Here is a 19,879-nt window from a genome sequence, read left to right on the forward strand (position 1 = left end):
CATCCAATTAGGTCACATCAATATAATTGCCCCTGTTCTAAAACCAAAAGCATTATATGACTCCTGCTAAAGCAGCACCTGGCAAATCAACTTATAAAGTTTTACATGGCATTGCATTATCAGTCACTTTAGACATTGTGATGACATTGTAATAAGAGGAGGAGCAGAAGGCTTGATCTAATATAATTCTACTTATGTCCACCATGTACATGACATAATGTAATTCCCTTCAAAGCTAGTGACAAAAAAACTCATTCTTGGTGGAATTCCAATACCTGCCTTGGCAGCTTTGGACTCTCTTTATTAGGAGGGATGTCACTCTGTGGCCTCTCATTTCTTCTAGGGCAGTGTTGTCTATTCTGATTCATAGCTTCTTAAACCTCCTGTAACAGTTTAACACTGGTTATTTTCTTCAATATATTTTCCAAGAACACTTCAGTTTCACTCATTTCTTCCCTGAACTATCCTTCTGTGATACACTACATGTTTATTTACCTTACCCAGTTTTCAAACTGCAGGAGTTGTCAACATGACCAAGAACAAGTAAGGTAACTTTGGGGGTGAGAAAGTCTATTTCTAAAACTACGCATAAGAATTGTCCTATGCATTATGTGCGTCTAGAGCGCTATAGAAAAATAATAATAGCTAGCACTAGATAGAAATTGGAACATCCATGCTGCAGGAATACTTGTAAACCACGTTGAAATGATCAAAGTGTTTACAAAAAAAAATCAAAATAACCCATAAAGATATTTTTGAGAAATTTTTATTGAAAGCTAACAATGAATTCCAAGAGACATCCATTTTGAAGTGTAGTGATACGAACATTTTTAAAAGAGTAATGAACCAAAATCACACCCAAAAGAAAAATTGTCAGGATGGAAGGAATGTCCTTCAAAAGTTGGGATTTACAGAGATAGCTGTTGGAGTCTGTTTTTTTGGTTTCTGAAAAGTGAACTTGCTGTCAAGGTCATATTTAGATTGAGACTAAGAAGCAAGTCACTTCTTGATTATACGAAATGTGAGTCCATTCAGCTTGCAGCAGAGTCTAGGGAATGTTATTATCTCCTGCCTAGTAAAACTTCAGAATTAATCCAATCCATGATTTGCAGCATGATATTCTATCTTTACTACCAATTTTGGCTCTGTCATTTTTTCCTCTTTATCTGGGCACCAAGAGAGTCCCAAGGCTTGTGAGTATCTGTGGTTTCCTGTTCCTATAACAGGTTGACATTACTTGCATTAACTATATATATGTAAAACATACAAGTGTATACACGCCTATATATATAAACATATGCAACTTATATGTAAAATCAGTTGTATTTGCATAAGGTTCCTCAGAGACTATATATTAATGGACGATCAGAGGACCTCCATTCCCCACCAATTCCACTTTCACCTGCGCTGATACTTAGCTCTGTTCTTTCCTCCTTAGAGGAGCCATCCCTGCAGTGTTCCTCACTTCAAAAAAGAATGCCAACAGAAAAAAAAAACACAAACCTACCTCACTGCAAGAATAATAAAAATTTGCTTCCCCTGAAGCTTACAAAGCACCTAGATTGTACCAGTTCAAATAACATGCCCAATATTCTGTTGAGTTTCTCTGGTCCTTCATATGAAACCCATGTCTTCCAGAGCACATACATTTCCTTCCTTCTATTTGCCCTTCAGAAAGTCTAAAGAAAAGTTCATTTGCTTTGGAGAAATGAATGTTTTAATTATAGGGAGAGATGATAGATTTAGCCTAGATTGCGCTGGGGGAGGCGGGGGGGGGGGGCGGGGGGGGGGAGGAATTCAGCTTTACTATCTTTTCTGTGAAGAATTAAGGTTGTTTTAAGCTGCAGTCTTATGCTTCCTTGAATTGGATTATTTTCAAACATATATTTCTTGGAACACATCTGCTACTTTTTGACAAATTAAGTAACGCATCATAAACAACTAAAATTCATTGCAACATAAAAACAAATATATGTTCCTTTTAGTATTTTGTTTTCTCCAGGCTTTTGAATCATGGTGGCATATTTTAAAAAAACATATATCTTTTAAAAATCTCTTTAATAATACCTACACGATATTGAGGAACCACTTTATGGAACAGCAGTCAAATCCAACCATTTGAAATGTAGGTCCTATTGCTTTTTCTTCTCTCAGGCTACTAGCTTTGTGGTTTGAGGTTTCAGTTTACAGCTGACACGGGTATTTGACTTGCTGTCATATTTATTGCCCTGATTACAATTAAAAACATTGTTATGGGAAAGGAATGGTAGTACCTCGGTCGCATTGTTAGAGTAGAAGGTTTTTCACATACAGTACATTTATGTAAAAAGTGTGATAAACTGTTGGGGATTATGAGATCTTTCCTACCAGAACTCTAACTCCTCATACTAATTGCAGCTACCACAGAGGATGCAGTTGCCTGGAGCCATAAGCAAATTTATTATTATTATTATTTGTAATACATGGCAACGATTAAATATGGGGTCTGTTGTGCTGACTGCCCTATAAAGATGTCGTGATTTAGGCCAAATCTGGAGACGTGGAGGACCCCAAATGGGACCGACAGATGCTCCCCTCTACCCCTCTTCAAAAAGAGAGGCAGAGGAGGGAAGAAGAGACTTAGGGGTTCAGAAGGAACTAAACTACTTTAATGAAATATTAATAATAAAATAAAAAGAAATAATGCTATTATACAAAACCTTATCAAGCTCCCAAGATGACAACCACGACACTTGCTGTCACTGGGGCAGCCCCAGGCTGGACTCGGTGATGGACAGGAACTGGACTCCAGGATCAGGATCAAAGGCAGATGAACAGACAGAGTCCTCCTCAGACATCAGCCATTGAAGGAAGACAGCTGACCCTTTGATCCCTCAACTTTTATACTGATCATGAGGCAGATGGGATGGAATACCCTGTTGGTCAGTTTTGGGTCTTCTATCCTGTCTGCTCCTCCCCACAGGTGGTACCTCACTGTTTTTCCACTTCCAACCCTCCAATGGAGCACATAACGAAGTTTGTTGGCCTTGGTTGTAACAGTAATAAGTATAAGCAAGAGCCTCACGGCATACCATGCCTTGGCATCAACTATAAACTTTGGTCTTATCACTCTGAGAGCATGAGCATTGTCTGCACAATAGGCTGTTAATTTCAGTAGTTAGAAGAGGCCTAGCTAAGAAGCAAAGTTACTGAACAAAATTGGTCCTGTTTCACCTCAAACCAGGAGAGAAGATAAAATAAGAGACATGCTCATCTCTGAAGAACTTTCAGTCTAAACAGAAAAGACAGTTGAAGTGTAACACAGATAAAGATTTATCTACAGAATGTTACAAAATATTGAGGCAGTGGCTTTGAGCCAAAGTGCTTTGGCCTTCATTTTGAAATGTTTATTAATTTTGTCATTTCTTATTTTATAACTTTTATTTAATAATACAAAATTAAATGTTGACATGAAAATGTAAAATTTCTGTTCTGTCAAGGTGAAGTATTTTGACAGATTCACAGCAAATTAAAACAAGAAAAACTTGCAATGTTCCTGGCAGAAGATTTCAGAGAAATTAGAAACATTAGAAGAATTTTAGAGAATTTCAAAAGATTTAAGTTGCATTCTAATTTTGGAATGCCAAAAAACCTTTCACAAAATGGATTTTCTATGCTCTGCACAGTTCTACCTAAGAGCCTTCTTTGTTGTGTAATTAATAGCTTTAGCAGCTTTCCTTAGCTTTTGTATGAAATTAATTGGTACTCTTTGATCCAGCTTCTAACCTATAACAAAAATAAAACAGTATTTATATGAAATAGTAGGCTTATTTACAGCATCAGCAGATAAGGGCAGCACTGAAGTGGACACACACGTTAAGGAAATTGGCAGAGCAGGGTTGCATGACTTTCTTTGCTGTTGTGTGTCATCATTAGGTAAATCCATTGGTAAAAAGGTCACTGGAGTCACTAGAGATATTTTCTTAGTGTTTTTAAATGAAAGCTTTTAGTCTGAATATTTCTTGTTGGCTCTGACTGTTGCTCATTTTCCTTATGCAATATTATCTGTTTATTTTGGCTTGCTGTTAAAATAAGTAGTGCCAAAGGAAGGCTGGAATCATATTAAAACCAGGTGTAAACAAACGATTAGCATAGAAAAGGACACAAGTTATTTTGAAAAGAAACCCAAACAACAAGAAACCACACCCCAACTGAACTAAAACTGCAGTTGAAATTTCTCATTTAATGTAAAGTTTCAAGGTCCTTAAGCAGTTTGTCCTCTGACAGACGTGAATCGAGAAAGGCATTATTACAGGCACCTGCCTTTGGAACATCTTCTGATGAATCACTACTCAGAGAGACAGCAGTATTCCCTCTGTAAAGCACTGCAGAAGATGAAAAAGAGATAGGATCTTCACAGAGACCCTGCAGAGCCAAGCATCTGAACCTTCAGCTGCACGATGGGCAGCCAGAGTCTATACTCCATCAAGTGGCAAATGCAGCCTGTGAAGATGAGGAACAGGAGACTTGTGACTTATGGCACCAGGAAGACAGCTCCTTTTCCACCTGTAGATCTGTGACTGCAGAATAGGTTTAGTGTCCTGGGGACCTATCAGAGCTGGCTAAGCCTGACACACATGCAAGTACCAAAAAGCAGTGGGTAATGGCATTTGAAGATGGACATAACCCTCTGCTGACCTGATCTGCCCTCTGGGGAGGTTTTCTGGGAACTTTGATCTGGGAAGTTGAGGAGACACTCATTTAGCTGTCTTATGAAGAAAGACTGAGGGAATTGGGTCTCTTTAGTCTGGAAAAAAGACGGTTGAGGGGGGACCTGATCCATGCTTATAAATACTTAAAGGGTGAGTGCCAGGAGGATGGGGCCAGGCTCTTTTTGGTGGTGCCCAGTGACAGGACAAGAGGTAACGGGCACAAACTTGAGTATAGGAAGTTCCACCTAAACATGAGGAGGAACTTCTTTACCTTGAGGGTGGTAGAGCACTGGAACAGGCTGCCCAGGGAGGTGGTGGAGTCTCCATCTCTGGAGACATTCAAAACCCTCCTGGACACATTCCTGTGCAACCTGCTCTGAGGTGTCCCTGCTCTGGCAGGGGGGTTGGACTAGATGATCTCCAGAGGTCCCTTCCAACCCTATGATTCTATGACTCTATGATTCTATGATCTTAGACTATTGTCCCTTGCTGCTCATCCCTGTGAGCACCAAAAACACTGCCAGAGGAGGGTTGGCGCGTATTAGAGGAGTGACTACATGGAATCATAGAGTGGTTTAAGTTTAAAGGGACCTTACGGATCATCAAGTTCCAACCCCTCTGCAATGGGCAGGGGCACCTTCCAGTAGAACAGGTTGCTCAAAGCCCCATCCAACCTGGCCTTGAACAGATCCAGGGATGAAGCCTCCACAACTTCTCTGGGCAACTTCTTCCAGTGTCTCACTACCCTCAGAGTGAAAAATTTCTTCCTAACATGTAATCTAAATCTACCCTCTTCCAATTTGAAGCCATTACCCCTTGTTCTATCATTACATGCCCTTGTAAAAAGTCCCTTTACAGCTTTCTTGTAGGCAGCCTTCAGAAACTGGAAAGCTGCTATGTCTCCCCAGAGTCTTCTCTTCTCCAGGCTGAACAACTCCAACTCTCTCAGCCTGTCTTCACAGGAGAGGTGCTCCAGCCCTCTGGTCATCTTTGTGGCCCTCCTCTGGACCCACTCCAACAGGTCCATGTCCTTCTTATGTTGAGGGCAGAATCACCTCCCTTGACCTGCTGCCCACAGTTCTTTTGATGCAGATGAGGATAGGGTTGGCCTGGCCCTCTGGGCTGTAAGCGTACGTTGCTGGCTCATATTGAGCTTCTCATCAACCAACACCCCCAAGTCCTGCTCTGCCTCAGGGCTGTTTTCAATCCATTCTTCACCTAGCCTTTATTTGTGCTTGAGATTGCCCCAGCCCACATGTAGGACCTAGCAGTTGGCCTTGTTTAACTTCATGAGGTTTGCACAGGCCCATCTCTCCAGCCTGTCCAGGTCCCTCTGGATGGCATCCCTTCCCTCCAGCTTCTTGGCTGCTCCACACAGCTTGGTGTCATCAGCAAACTTGCTGAGGGTGCACTCAATCCCACTGTCCATGTTGCTGATAAAGATGTTGAACAGCACCCGTCCCAGTACCTTCCCCTGATGAATGCCCCTCGTCACTGCTCGCCACTTGGACACTGATCAGTTAACTGCCACTCTTTGAGTGCAGCCATCCAGCCAGTTCCTTATCCACCAAGTGATCCATAGTTCAAATCCATGCCTCTCCTATTTAGGGACAATAATGTTGTGTGGGACAGTGTCAAATGCTTTGCACAAATCCAGGGAGAGAACGTCTGTTTCCCTTCCCTTATCCACCAACACTGTAACACCATAGTAGACAGCCACCAAACTTTTCAGCCATGATTTGCCCTTAGTGAACCCATGTTGGCTGCCACCAATCAGCTCCTTATTTTCCAAGTGCCTTAGCATAGTTTCCAGGAGGATCTGCTCCATGATCTCGCCAGGCACAGAGGTGAGATTGACCAGCCTGTAGTTCCCTGGGTCTTCTTTTTTACCCTTTTTAAAAATAAGGGTTCTGTTTCCCCGTTTCCAGTCAGTGGGAACTTTACCAGATTGCTATGACTTCTCAAATACAATGGATAGTAGCTTGGCAACCTCATCTGCCAGTTCCCTTAGGACTCACAGATTAAGCCCATGGACTTGTGCACCTTTAGGTTCCTCAACTGGTCTTGAACCTGGTCTTCTACAGTGGGTGGTACCTTATTCCTTATTCTCCCAGTCCCTGCCTTTTCCTTCTACAACTTGGGCGGTGTGGTTAGACCCCTTACCAGTGAAGGCTGAGGCGAAAAAGTTATTGAGAACCTCAGCCTTCTCCTCTGTATCTGTGGGTTTTGAGAGAGATTGATGATATCCCTGTAAGGCCTCTCTCTCTCTGTTAGTTTTGAAAGATCATGGAGACTGAGGATGATCCCTAATCACTGGAGAAAAGCAAGTATTATGCCGATAATCAAAAAAGTCTGAAAGGATGGTCCAGGGAACTACTGATTTATCAGCTTCACTGTGGTCCCTGGGAAAATCATGGATTGAGTCCTTTTGGACCACATTTCTGGAGATGTATTGGGTTTACATGGTAAGGTTTTGGTAGTGGGAGTGCTGCAGGGGTGGCCTGTTTTGAGAAGACACGAGGTGCTGCCCCCATGTCAGACAGAACCAGTGCCAGCTGGCTCCAAAATGGACTGACCACTGCCCAAAGCTGAGCCTATTAGTGACACTGATGGCACCTCTGTGATAGCATATTTAAGAAAGGGTGAAGAGCAGCTGTGAGAGAAAGGAGGAAGAAAATGTGAGAGAAACATCGCTATAGACACCAAGATAGGTGAAGAAGGAGGGGGAAGAGGTGATCCAAGTGCTGGAGCAGAGATTCACCTGGAGCGAGAGGACCATGGTGAGGCAGCCATGGAGGACCACAGTGGAGCAGATATCCACTCTGCAGCCCATGGAGGACAACACTCCACTTCTCCACACTGGAGCAGTTCATGAAGGACTGTATACTGTGGGAGGGACCCCACAGTGGAGTAGAGGAACAGCGTGAGGAGGAAGGAGTGGCAGAGATGAAGTCTAGTGAACTGACTACAATGTGCATTCTGCATCCCCCTGCGCTGTTTGTGGGGTAAAGGACGTAGAAGAGTTGGGAATGTAAGGAGTGAAGCTGAGCCTTGGAAGAAGGAAGAACTGGGGGGAAGGTGTTTTTAGTTTTGTCTTTTTTTTTTTTCCCACTATCCTACTCTTTTTTTAATTGGCAATAAATTAATGTTCCCCAAGCTGAATAATTTTGCCCATGTTGGTAATTGATAAGTAATCTCCCTGTCCTTATCTCAACTCATGAGATTTTTCATCTTATTTTCTCACCCTGTCCTATTATAGAGGGGGAGTGAGAGAGCAGCTGGGTAAGCATCTGGCAGCCAGCCAATGTTAAGCTAGCACAAGGGACATGAGGGAGAAGATGGTGACTGGGTAAATCATGTCTGACCCACCACATTCTCTCTATGATAAAATGGATCATCAATGGATATCATTTACCTCAGTTCGAGCAAGACTCTAGACATGGAATCTGGCCATACAACTGGTTTTTTACCCATCCATTTTTCCTTCTATCCAGACCACTGTATCTTAACTTGGATATCGGAATGTTGTGGGAGAGAGAGTGTAGGGTTAGTGGGTCACATATCCTACATGAAGACCAGTGTTAAGTGGAATACAGCAAGGGTCTATTCCAGGACTTGCTCTGTTTACCTTCTTTAGTAATGACCAAGCAATGAAGTGCACTCTCCTCAAGTTTGAAGATGATACCAATTTGAGGGAGGGGGATGGGAACCAGGTGATATGCTCAAGAACAGAACTGCCATACAGGGGGACTTGGACAGGCTGGTGGATTGGGCCAACAGTGACCAAACGAAGTTCAACAAGGACAAAAGCCCTGCCCAGGCAGCCAAAGGCCTAGTAGCAATCCAGGCTGGACCTGCCTGGCCAGGAGCAGCTCTGCAGGAAAGTTCCTGGAGCCTGTTGTCAGTGAGTGGAGTGGAACATGTAGTGGCCTGACAGCACCAAGAGCAGCAGCATCCTGGATGATATGAACAGGGGCATAATCAGGAGATCAAGAAGGGGATTAACCTCAGTACTTGTTAAATCACATTAAGATACTGCATCCAGTTTTGGACTACACAGTACAGGAAAGGCATTGGCAAGTTGGAGCGTGGTCATCGATGTCTCCAGAGCTGTTGGGGCTGGAGCACCCTCCCTGGGAGGAGAGGCCATGGAAGGAGGGCTTGGTCAGCTTTGTGCATGGAGTCTTTGGGGGACTCAAAGCAGCCACCTTGTCTGCAGGGAGGAGTTTGAGAAGACAGAGCCAGGCTCTGTATGATAAGAGACAACAGGCATAAACAGAAACAAGAGAGGTTCAGACTGGTGATACAGAGAAACTTTTTCTCCATGAGTGCAGTTGAGTCTTGGTTTCCCAGAGAGGTTTTGCTGTTTCCATCCACAGCAGTTTCCAAGACCCAACTGGACCAAACCCTGAGCAACCTGGTCTAATGTCAGAGATGACCTGCTTGGAGCAAGAGGTTGAACTAGAGACCGCCCAAGGTCACACCAAGCCTGAATTAACAACTCATCCTATCATTATGGTTTAAGAAGGGAGATGGCTTCCTAAAGTAGTAGCGGTCTGCAAAGAGTAGTGGTCATTTGCAAGTAATTCACATTATAAGAATGAGAGAAGATTAAATGCAATGTAGAACACAAATTTGCTTCAGCTAATTTTGAAATTATATGAAACACTCTCATTTGGACTAGCATGTCAGACTACATTAATTTTTTGTTCAGACATATAATATCACACCCTTACTTGTTAAGTCATTTTTTTGTCGATTTGCCTTAAGCCCACTGTAACATTTTGTTCGAGCCAAAGCAGAGCAGTTTTTACATGAGGTATTATACACTTCTAGACTGTCATGGCAGAATTTTAATGCCTTTAGAGCAAGTTAAGGAGATTGATAGAAAAAGAGGACGTATGTACAAATGACAGATGCACAGATTTTACAGACAATGTTAGTGTCACAAATGCTGTCAATCAAACTAATGAACATACACAATTTTATTTGCTAAAAAGTTTGTCAAAGATTTTTTATTGTTATTCTTAGATATATAAGGGAGAAAAATATTTCATTAAAGCATCATTTAAAGAAATGACAAAACAGCCCATTTCAATTGTTTTCTAATGGTAGATTTTGACATGATATTATGATGTAAAAAGGGGTTTTCTCCTACAGACACACTTTTACTCAGCTTCATTAAATGGAAAAACTGTTACAGTCCAAATTCTTATTAATTTTAGAAAATACATACACTATATATAAACCTAATGTCAATAGTCTGTTTCAGTCAATAGTCTGTTTCTGGCCAGGCAAAATACTTTTTCAGTTATTGTAAAGCTGCTTTTATTCAGAAAATGTCATTGTTTTCCCCATAGTTGAATATTGGTAAAAAAATTAAAATTAAGTTTAGATTAGACTATGTAATCCATAATAAAGGTTATATATTTACTTAAACGTTATGTTGTAATTTCCAATACTAAAGATTTTGATGTAATAAGATTAAATTATTTTATTTTAGGTAAAAGGCTCATCAGAATATGATATTAAGATAAATAACAGACAGAATAAAACCTGGTGGAACACCAGCTCCTCAGAAACAGTAGTTTCTAGAGACTGAGAGAAGGTGGCTGAAATTTCTTTTAAATTTACTTTGTTGTAAAACCATTTCTTTCTTCACATATCATCAAATGCAGGTTATTTTAAAACTGTGTTTTGCTTTACATTCTCATAAACTGAATATTGATTGTCCCCTCACTTAATTTCTTCATATGTACACATATGCTGTCATTCATTTCAGCCATAATACAGAGCCAAGAGAAAAAAAATATAAAAAAAGAACTATGTGTACTTTGTTAGAAATCCATGTAAAATTTGAATTTACCTATTTACCAAGGGACTCAGGAATTTTGATATTCCATAAAGTACATTACTGAGACCTCCCTAGACACAAGCTATGGCTTAAAGGAGTTATCGTTTTATCCTCATGTTATCTTGACTGCAGAAGCTGAGATTGTCCTTTGCCTTTACACAGTGTGTATCTTGGACTGTGAGGAGGAAATTGCTCTGATTCGAACACCCATAGACTAGAAATAATCTCTGTTACATTGATTGCAGAAACAGTAGTTATATAGTTTAAAAGAAAATCTTAGGAATGACAGTATGAAATATCATTCATGGACTTGCTCTGTTTAATCTAAAGAAAACAGGAGAAGAAAGTGCAGTGATATTATGAGGCATGTTAATATTGCCAGCATTACATTGCACAGTCAGATGTTAGCCTGTGTTAACATTATTAACCTGATTTTCTGAATTTCCAAGCTGGTACAAATCTGTTGACTTCCAAGATGCTTGCAAAGATCCTCCAAAAGGAACCTTACCAAACAAGCTAACACAAGACATTTTGATAGCCTGGAAAAGTTCCAAAAACCATTCAGCATCAGCTGAAATGAAAACAAAAGTGTTCTGTGGTCTTGTAGTTGTGATAATCTTGTACAGATCTAGTAATTCAAAATATCAGAGATATGCAAAATATTAGTAGCAGATAAATGAGGGGTCCTGTTCTCTTCCAACACAGAGCAGGCACCTTTTTTCCTTGTAACAGAGAATTTCAAAATTCTTTGACGAGACTTACTGCATTCTCCTGGTCGTTGCTAGCTCTGTATGCAGAATGTTAATCATTGTATTCACCACTGAGCCCTGCTCTGATACTGAATAACACTGAGAATCCAAGTTACAAGCTAAGTAGCTCTAGGTGTTGTTTACAGCCTAAATATGTCTGATATTAATCTGATTTCAGCAATAATGTTTACTCCGATTGTGATATTTTTCATTTATCCTTTGCCATTGAAATATGGTATGCCATTTCAATCTCTAGACATCATTAATGCAAGAAAGGTTTACCTTGCAGAAAGGCATATGTGAAAAACAGACATGGCCAGCCATAAAATGAAAGTTAAATAAACTTGTTTGATCAACCACTGCATATAATGTTTTACATTTTCTCCCATTATTTGCAATTAGTTAAGAATATGAATAAATGAGCTACTATGTGAAAATAAATGACAAAGTGCTGAAATTTTAACATATGTGGTATCAAGTATCATGTTTTAAAAGCATTGATTTCTATGGTCCCCAGCACTGTAATACTGGCTGTTAATCCTGACGAATAGCTGGTAGAATGTGTTGATTAGAGTGTAATAGTTTAATCATCTCTCAGTGATAGGAGTTCATGTTGTAGTTTCACAGATCATGAAATGTGTCTGTTTAAGATATGAACACATTATCTTTTCTTCTCTTTTTTTTGCAGAAGACACTATGTAATCATGCTCATTTTATCTCTGTTTCTCCTTAACCTGAATTATGGTGCTCATTAGCATGATCATACAGGGCACAGGGATAGTCAAAGATTATATTTATTACAGGGAGAAAAAGAAACATTTTCCTATTGGAAATGCTTTTGCATTGCAAGTTAAGGAGTGTAAACCCTCCTTATCACTTCTAAACACTGCATCTGATTAGTTGTTAGCTGTAGAGCTTATTGGCATTGTGCAAAGGACAGCAAATTTACAACGTTTCTTAAATAAGTTATTACAACAATATGAAAGCTGAAAAGGCATCATCTGAGTACATTCTCTCCTCAGGGATTTGGGTTTATGTTTGGCTTCATGAAACTGAGTTTAAGTAGATATACCAGTGTCTCACAAGAACAGAAGGGAAGTTAGCAATTAAAACAGGTAGTAGGAATATGGCTTTTGGATCTGATCCTCCCTAGGTGTATTAGTACACTCCTCTGAAGTCAGTAGGCCTTGGCTGATTTATACAAAATGCATATCTGTGCTTTGACAAAAGACATACTTTGTAACAGTTCAGCTAACCTTATTTCCTATTAATTTCTTTTTTTTTTCCTTTTTTTCCTTTTTTTTTTTTTTTCCCTACCAGTTCGTTAAATTTGAGAGTGCTCTTTGGGCTTGGAAGGTTTTACCAAGTCAATGGTACTGTGTCTTCTTTAGATAAGCCAGACATAACCCTCTCTCACAGCACCTGTTGAAGCCTTGAAGGGAAGTGAGGACTGGTGTAGCGTATAGTGTGGAGACACAAAGGTATAATTGTCACTTGTGAAGGGGAAAACAGGGAACTGGTTTTCCTAAAACTACACTAAGATTCAGACAGGTGCTCATCTGGTAATGTAGAATTTATTAAATAATGCTATTAATTCCAATTATTAAGCTACAAACCCAGGAACAGATACTTACTCTTTTTGGACGGAGGATAAAAACCAGCTTCTTAGACAAAATTACGGAAGGGAAAAAGCAAAGGATAAGTGGGTCCAAATACTTGATAAAACAAAGAAATGGTTTCTTTCCTCAGTACATTAATTTGTACCCAGGGACAGCAGAGGCGCAGCGGTGCTGTCCTCAAGGGGAGAATAGTGAACAAATGCACAACTAATATCCAAAGAGGAAGGCACGAGGAGAAAATGAATAAAACATTGCGAAGGACCCCCCAGATGAATTATTAAAACCACTCTGTTAAATATAAAATCATCACCTTTGCCCTTTGCCTTTCATTTTTTACCTTCCAGAAGACCCTTTCAATGCTTTTTGTCTTCTGATGAATCCTCATCCATCACAGAAAATACTATGCCAAAATAGGGCTGTTCTATTTCATCATGGCCCCAAGTCTCTCAGAATGTGGACGAGGGTCACTCTGGCTCATTTAGAAAAGATCTTTCTTCTCCACCCATAAAAAAGAAAATATTTTTGCCTTCTTAGTGTAAAAATGTTGTAAAAAGGCTAAGCTAAAGCTAAAGCTAAAACCAAAAGACATACAAACAACTATTCTAATGGAGTAATCTTTCATGTAAGCAGACATTTTCACCAATCAATCCTCTCCCACAAGCAACCTAAAATTATAGCAATGTTAAATATTATGATTAACGCTAGTTTTAAGCAGGAGGCTACTTCAGTCAGTTGGATCATTGCATTCACATAGTCTGTTGAAGTGTAGACTACCCAAAAGGAGCATCTGGCAGGGTGAAAGCCAGACTGTAGGATAAGTGAGTTCACTGCAGGAAAAAGCTGAAAGAAAAAATGGATTGTTAAGGGTGGGAGGACAGCAGCAGGCAGGAGGGCAGACAGGAAAATGTACTGATGTATGGAAACAAGAAAGAAAAAGAATAAACGTGCATTCAAGTGTGCTACTAATTTTCTCATCTTTTCTCCCAGTAATTAGAGACCTTTTAAATGGAAGTCTATTTAGGTTCATAATTTATAAATCAAGTTATAAATTATCCTACTTATGCAAATAGTTTCACTGATTAATAAAATTCTGTTAATAAGATTCAGTCTATGTATCTTATGTGTACTGAGTCACCGGAACAAATCACAAAACATAGGATGTTCACAATAACAGTGATATTGTGATTTAGGAACTCCTTTTTACCACTTTAGAGATGGGGACAAGAGTCAAAAAGAATTTAATAGGCACATGTTTTTAAGTGTTAAAGTACTGTAAAATGCTTTGAAAGGATTCTTTTCAATTCTAAATACTTTTGAAAGTGAGATCCTTAATGGCTTGTCTCAGGCAAAAGAATATGTCTAAAAGAGACCTGGCCTTTAAAATCACATTTACTTGCATTTTATAAATATTAGTATATACTCCTTTTAAGATATTTTCCTATCTTCTCCAAATGAGTCAATATACATTTATCTTTAAAGGCATATTCACTTTCAGATCCTAGAGTTGAAGTTAAGAAACTACGATTCTTATTTAATCTTTGTATTATCCAGGTTGAGAAATAATGACAGTGCTTTTATTTGTTTTAGCATAAATTTAAAAATGATATAAAATTTACTTTTGCTCGTTATATTACCACTAAAAATGTAGTGACCTTTCTACTTTGAAAGAGTTAAAATGTTCAATGCTGAAATTGCAAAAATTCAAGCTTAAAAAAATTAGAAGATTAGAAGTTAATTTTTGCCGCAACAATAGCCATAACTACATAATTAAAGACCTTTTTTTTTTTTTAGATGAATTCAAATTATTTATGAAAAGGCTGCCCATGAATTATTTCCTGAACACATCTACTGTAATGCATTTGTGGACAATGGATTCTAATTTTCAACGTCGCTATGAGCAACTAGAAAACAGCATGAAGCAACTCTTCCTCAAGGCACAGAAAACTGTTCATAAGCTCTTTGGCCTTAGTAAGAGATGCCATAAACAGCCACTCATCCGCATGCCAAAGCAGAGGTAAGAAAGCCTATGACAACCTGAGAAACTCAAACTGCTGTTTTGCCACTACAATCTCCTTAAGGAATCTCCTTAAGGTGTGGGAATGTGTGCATCATATGGTACCTGAACAGTATACAATCTTTATATTTGTAGGAATTGAACAATCCCAGCTTTCAATATTGCTCCATTCATGTTTTCCTAAATATGATGGGAAAGGTCAAAATAAAACCTGATTTTTATATGACTGTATTGTGTGAGGCAACTTAAAAATATCATAAGTGTACAGATACTTCCCATTTGGTCTGCCTCTTTTTTACAGAACCATATTTTCGGTGGAACTCGACCAAGTGTAACAGTGCCAAATAATTGTGTACTGAATACTGAATGCCTATTCTGAAGCAAGCAGAGCTATCTTAAGAACTTTCCGGGTCATTATACAGTATATACTACATAGTATTGATTTCTTGTTTCATTTGTCAGATAAGAATTAGATTTGAAAAGATGTCTAAGATGCAAATAAAAGTGTTTTAGTCCTTTGTAGAAACAGAGAGATCCTCAAAGCTAACTAGTCAAATCTATATTAACATAAAGTAATTAAAGTTGATTGCAAATCTAAAATTGCTTTATTGAAATTAGTGGAATGACACTAGAGTAAATCTGAAATGAATGAGCTTTTAAGGACATTATTCTTCTTAGCACAAACATAGTGGGCCTCGTCCAGTAACTTCTGCACTTAGCACGTACCTCTGTTGATTTTTCTTTCAGGTAACAGCTGTTACAGCTCTCATGCCCCCTTTTTCTACATATTCTGCTTTGCTTTGTGGTCTGCTAGTTGAAACAAAAAATATATTTTTCCCTTGTGGGATCATAACATTCCACTAACAAAGGTTATATAGTCACTGTAGTGCTTCACCATCATCTCCTGCATTTCTTGGGCATGACCTGAATAAGCATTCTGCCAAAGACATGATTCAATATGAAAGACTTCAGCAGGAATCCAGAGCTTCTTAAAACACAAGAAACAGAATCCAACCTCACTTTTTTTCCCCTACCAAAATTTAAAAATATCAGGTCTTCCAATTTAACCACTATAGGGTTTTGAGGCAACCTTTGGTTGCCATCAGTAATGGCAATGATAGAATACAGATGAACTGAGACATAAAAAGCAAAGTTCAGTTGGAATGATGGATCAAAACACACCTTTCTTGTTATATAAATGATTCTTCTTTCAGATGCATAACTTGTGAGTTCACAGTTTGCTAATAATAAATTTTACTAGCAATGAGCTTGCCTGTTTTACAGAGTTGTACTAAACTTTCATAACAGTTTGATTTTGCAATGCATCTCTAACTAAGGAACATCATAACTTACTTTTAAGATAATTGTGTCCCATTTTAGTGAATGCCCTAAATTTTTTTCTGGTCAGTACAGAGGTAGATCGGACATATGATGACATAATGAGGATCAAAAGAAGACTTGAAGATCAGTGCTGAAGGCAAGTTTTGGAATGCTTGGCCAGTGGGATGCATTTGCTAAAAGAGAGCATTTTCAAAGGCTGGATTCCATCTGACTATCTGAGAAAATTGCCTTCTGACATCAAGGCTTTTATGCTTGATAAGAAAAGCTTTAAACTGAGAAGTGAGGGGAAAAGGTCAAAAGAAACTGGTTTAATTTCCAAACCTGGTTAAAAAAAATCTGATAGACCAAGATATAGGAATGGATAAAGGAATATCAGTGGTGAAAAGACAGATAGTGAAAAGAAAGAAAACACAGGTATGGACAGAATAGTATTCAGATACTTCTCACGATGAAACATGAGCCGAAACAAAGGACTGATTTTTTTGATAGAGAACGGGTAACAGATAAGCACACAAATGAATAGCAGGTAATGTAATGGAGAATGAACACCTGAGTGTTGCAATGAAGAAGGATGAATTATTGCTCAGGCTGTAAAAACAGACATTTCATAAAAAGTCAGTGGAATAACAGAACCAAAATGAAATACTTAAATTTCTTGTGCTTAAGGGAAGGAAGATATAGAAATAAAAGCAAAAATAACAACTTCACATTCCAATGATATTCTAGGCTCTAAAGAAACAAGAATGGGTAGTTGGAACAAACTACAATACTTTCCAAAGGTATTCCAAAAAAGTCCTTCAGTTGAGTGTTTGGGCTCTGCTGTTGATAGTTAAGGGTGAATTTTATTATGGAAAGAGAAACTAGACAGAGTTAATGGTAATATAAATACTATTTTAAATTGTATTTTATGGGCACTTGTCTTTTCAGATACAGATTAAAGAGCCAATGCTTCAGTTTTTAATAAAGGTCACGATGCTGGCAGTGAGTAAAAATAAAGTAACTGTCCTAATGTTTAATTTTACACTGTATTTCACAAGTCAATAGAAGATATATAAAAAGGATTATTAAAGGAATATGTAAAAAATGAGACTGGATTTTCTCTTTCATGAAGCTGGGCCGTATGTCTTGAAAGTTTAATATAATTCATTAAAACTTTTTATAAGAATTTGTCCATGTAGTCTGCCAGAAATCATTTAGTCACACCTGAAGGTGCTCCTATATAAGGTCAAGGTTATAGGGATTTCATTACTGAAAATACCTGTCTGTTTTCTCTGGCCTCAAAATTTTGTTACTGAACGTGAAACAAATTGTTGCTTGATTGTTTTTCAATGGGATTCAATTAATCAGTTAGAGAAAATTGCTTTGAACTTTTTCCATATTTCCTGAAGAACCAAGCCACTTAATAATCATAAGAGTAAATTTCATTTTTATTTTAATTTTCTCATCCTTGAAACCAAATACCGTTGAATCCTCTCCTAACATAATTGTTCACAGTAGATACAAGTCAATTAACTTGCAAGCTAAAGAAACTACAGTCCCATATCTCCTTTTTAAACACAGTTTATATTCTTCAGCTAGAATAATGTATAAATAGTTTTCTTTCAATCTGCACTAGCAATCAGAACAATGTCTTATTTACTGCAGCACTTTGGTATACACTGAGGGATGGGAAGAGGATTACTATTTTGATTTTATTCTGTTCATTGCAAATTTTTTCAAGTTCCAGATGTTCTTCTCAGATTTTAAGCTTTCTTTCATTACCATGAAACAGATCATTGTTCCTTTTCCTGAGAGTCAAATCATGCCAAGATACATCAAAAGTCCATAGATTTCCATTATAAATTATTATGCTACTGGTGAGTGTAACTTTTAAAATTCATCTTAATTAGTCAATACACTTTCTGTAATCAGTGAAGTATTTACTAGTTGTCTGGGTTCAAAGAAAAATACTAACTGAAAATTAAAAACCAACAAGGAACACAGAAATTGCTATGTAGATAATATGTTTCCATATCGTAGATAGGGACAGAATGATAAAACATTCAACTTCAAGAGATAAAGAGAAAAACAAAATTTAAAAAAATGCAGTCTGAAAAAAGAAACTTGATGTTCTGTGGAATAATGCTACCAGGTGAGCTACTGCCTCCATGAATTTGAAGCTTTGCTGCTTCAAAAGGCTCAAGTGATTATTACTAATATGTTCTCATTGTATTGACATATCAGCCTTAAAAACTTGCAGTATCATATGCTCATTCATTGTGTTTGCTTGGCCTGAGTCCACTGCATACAGCAATTGTTATTCCACTAGATGGCCGGCTCTTGCTGCAGTTTTTATACAGGAAGGTTGTTGAAACACTGCTAGTGGCACAATATATTTTGCTTTGTAGGAGTCAAAATGAGGCGTAAAACCATATGTCTGCCCTAAGCTCATCATACATATTTCTATATTAGGACCATGAAGTGTAAGGAATTGTTAATCTTCAGACGCATTTTGCATATGGTACAGTATCTGTGGTCTAGTATACCTACTTTGAGAAAAGGACTGACACAGTCATTAAGTTTGTCCTAGCTCTCGATTCCAGCAACATCTTTCTCAAAAGAGGTGAGAAAGTGATGCCCTGTTACAGGCAGCAAAGGGTGGGTTTCCTCATGGTTTAGACTGCATGTTTTGACTCACACCTGCACTAAATGATGAGATCTGTGCATACATAATTTTCAAAGACAAAATAAGGGGAGGGAATAAAGAAATATCAATTTTACTCAATGGGAAGAGGTAAAGCAGCAAGCAAAATTGTGGTTATACATTTGGCACTGTGTTATGGGGAGGGAAAGTTGGTTTTGTTTCTGTTTTGGTTAATACAACAGTAAGATTTATTTTCAAAAGTAATGACTATATGCTGAGAAGCTGAAAATCACAGGAACAAAAGGCCTGATTGTACCCATGAGTCAGTGAAACACCTGACGTGAACCAGAGCTGAGGGTAATCAGACAATTGCATCCACTCAAGTTATGCAACCATATAACAACTGGAATATCTATACTTAAGAGCATAAAAGAAATACAAACTCTGTTGGCAGAGAAGGAGAATCTTCACTGTCCCAAATAGTTTTCAGTAAGAATGGCAATGATTTATTGTGATTGGATTTAATATTAAATTTAAAAGCATTGAAGGCAGAGAAAAGCTTTCATTTATTCTTTCACAAGTGACAGTTTAGCCCTTGATTTCATTCTTTTCAGTGTCATTCAAATTGGTTCCTTTGCTAATGTTATCCATTTGAGTGAATGCACTCAGTACAGTATATTGCTATATGTACAAACCTTATTTGTATGCAGTGTAAATCACTCGGTAATGAAAAAGCACTACTTGAGGCCAAATTCAACTAGCAAAATTTGTGATTTAATAAAAACATAAACAAAAATATTAAAAGGAGAAACAATGTAAGTACAACAATAAGCCAGTGGGGAAAAAATTACATCTTCTGTGGCATAAAAACAAAATTGAAATCTGCTGCAACAAACTGCAGCTGAAGATTATGAGCAACTCAAGTAAATAAGAATTTTAATTTTAAAAGACCAAGGTATACACTTGCACACAAAAGCATGTAATCTTT

General features: G+C 38.2%; 1 protein-coding gene across 2 annotated transcripts in view; it reads left to right on the top strand.

Annotated features, from left to right (window-relative positions):
• BRINP3 (BMP/retinoic acid inducible neural specific 3) overlaps positions 1–19,879 on the top strand; it is a gene marked incomplete at both ends in the record, with an annotated part of 214,675 nt that overhangs the window by 157,510 nt on the left and 37,286 nt on the right. For both annotated transcript variants that reach the window (XM_082484649.1, XM_082484650.1), the window contains one exon: positions 14,705–14,927. In XM_082484649.1, coding sequence (XP_082340775.1) covers positions 14,705–14,927 — 223 coding nt within the window. The remainder of the gene's footprint in view (positions 1–14,704; positions 14,928–19,879) is intronic.

Source organism: Vanellus vanellus (genome assembly GCF_965231255.1).
Source record: "Vanellus vanellus genome assembly, chromosome: 5".
Taxonomy (NCBI): Eukaryota; Metazoa; Chordata; class Aves; order Charadriiformes; family Charadriidae; genus Vanellus; species Vanellus vanellus.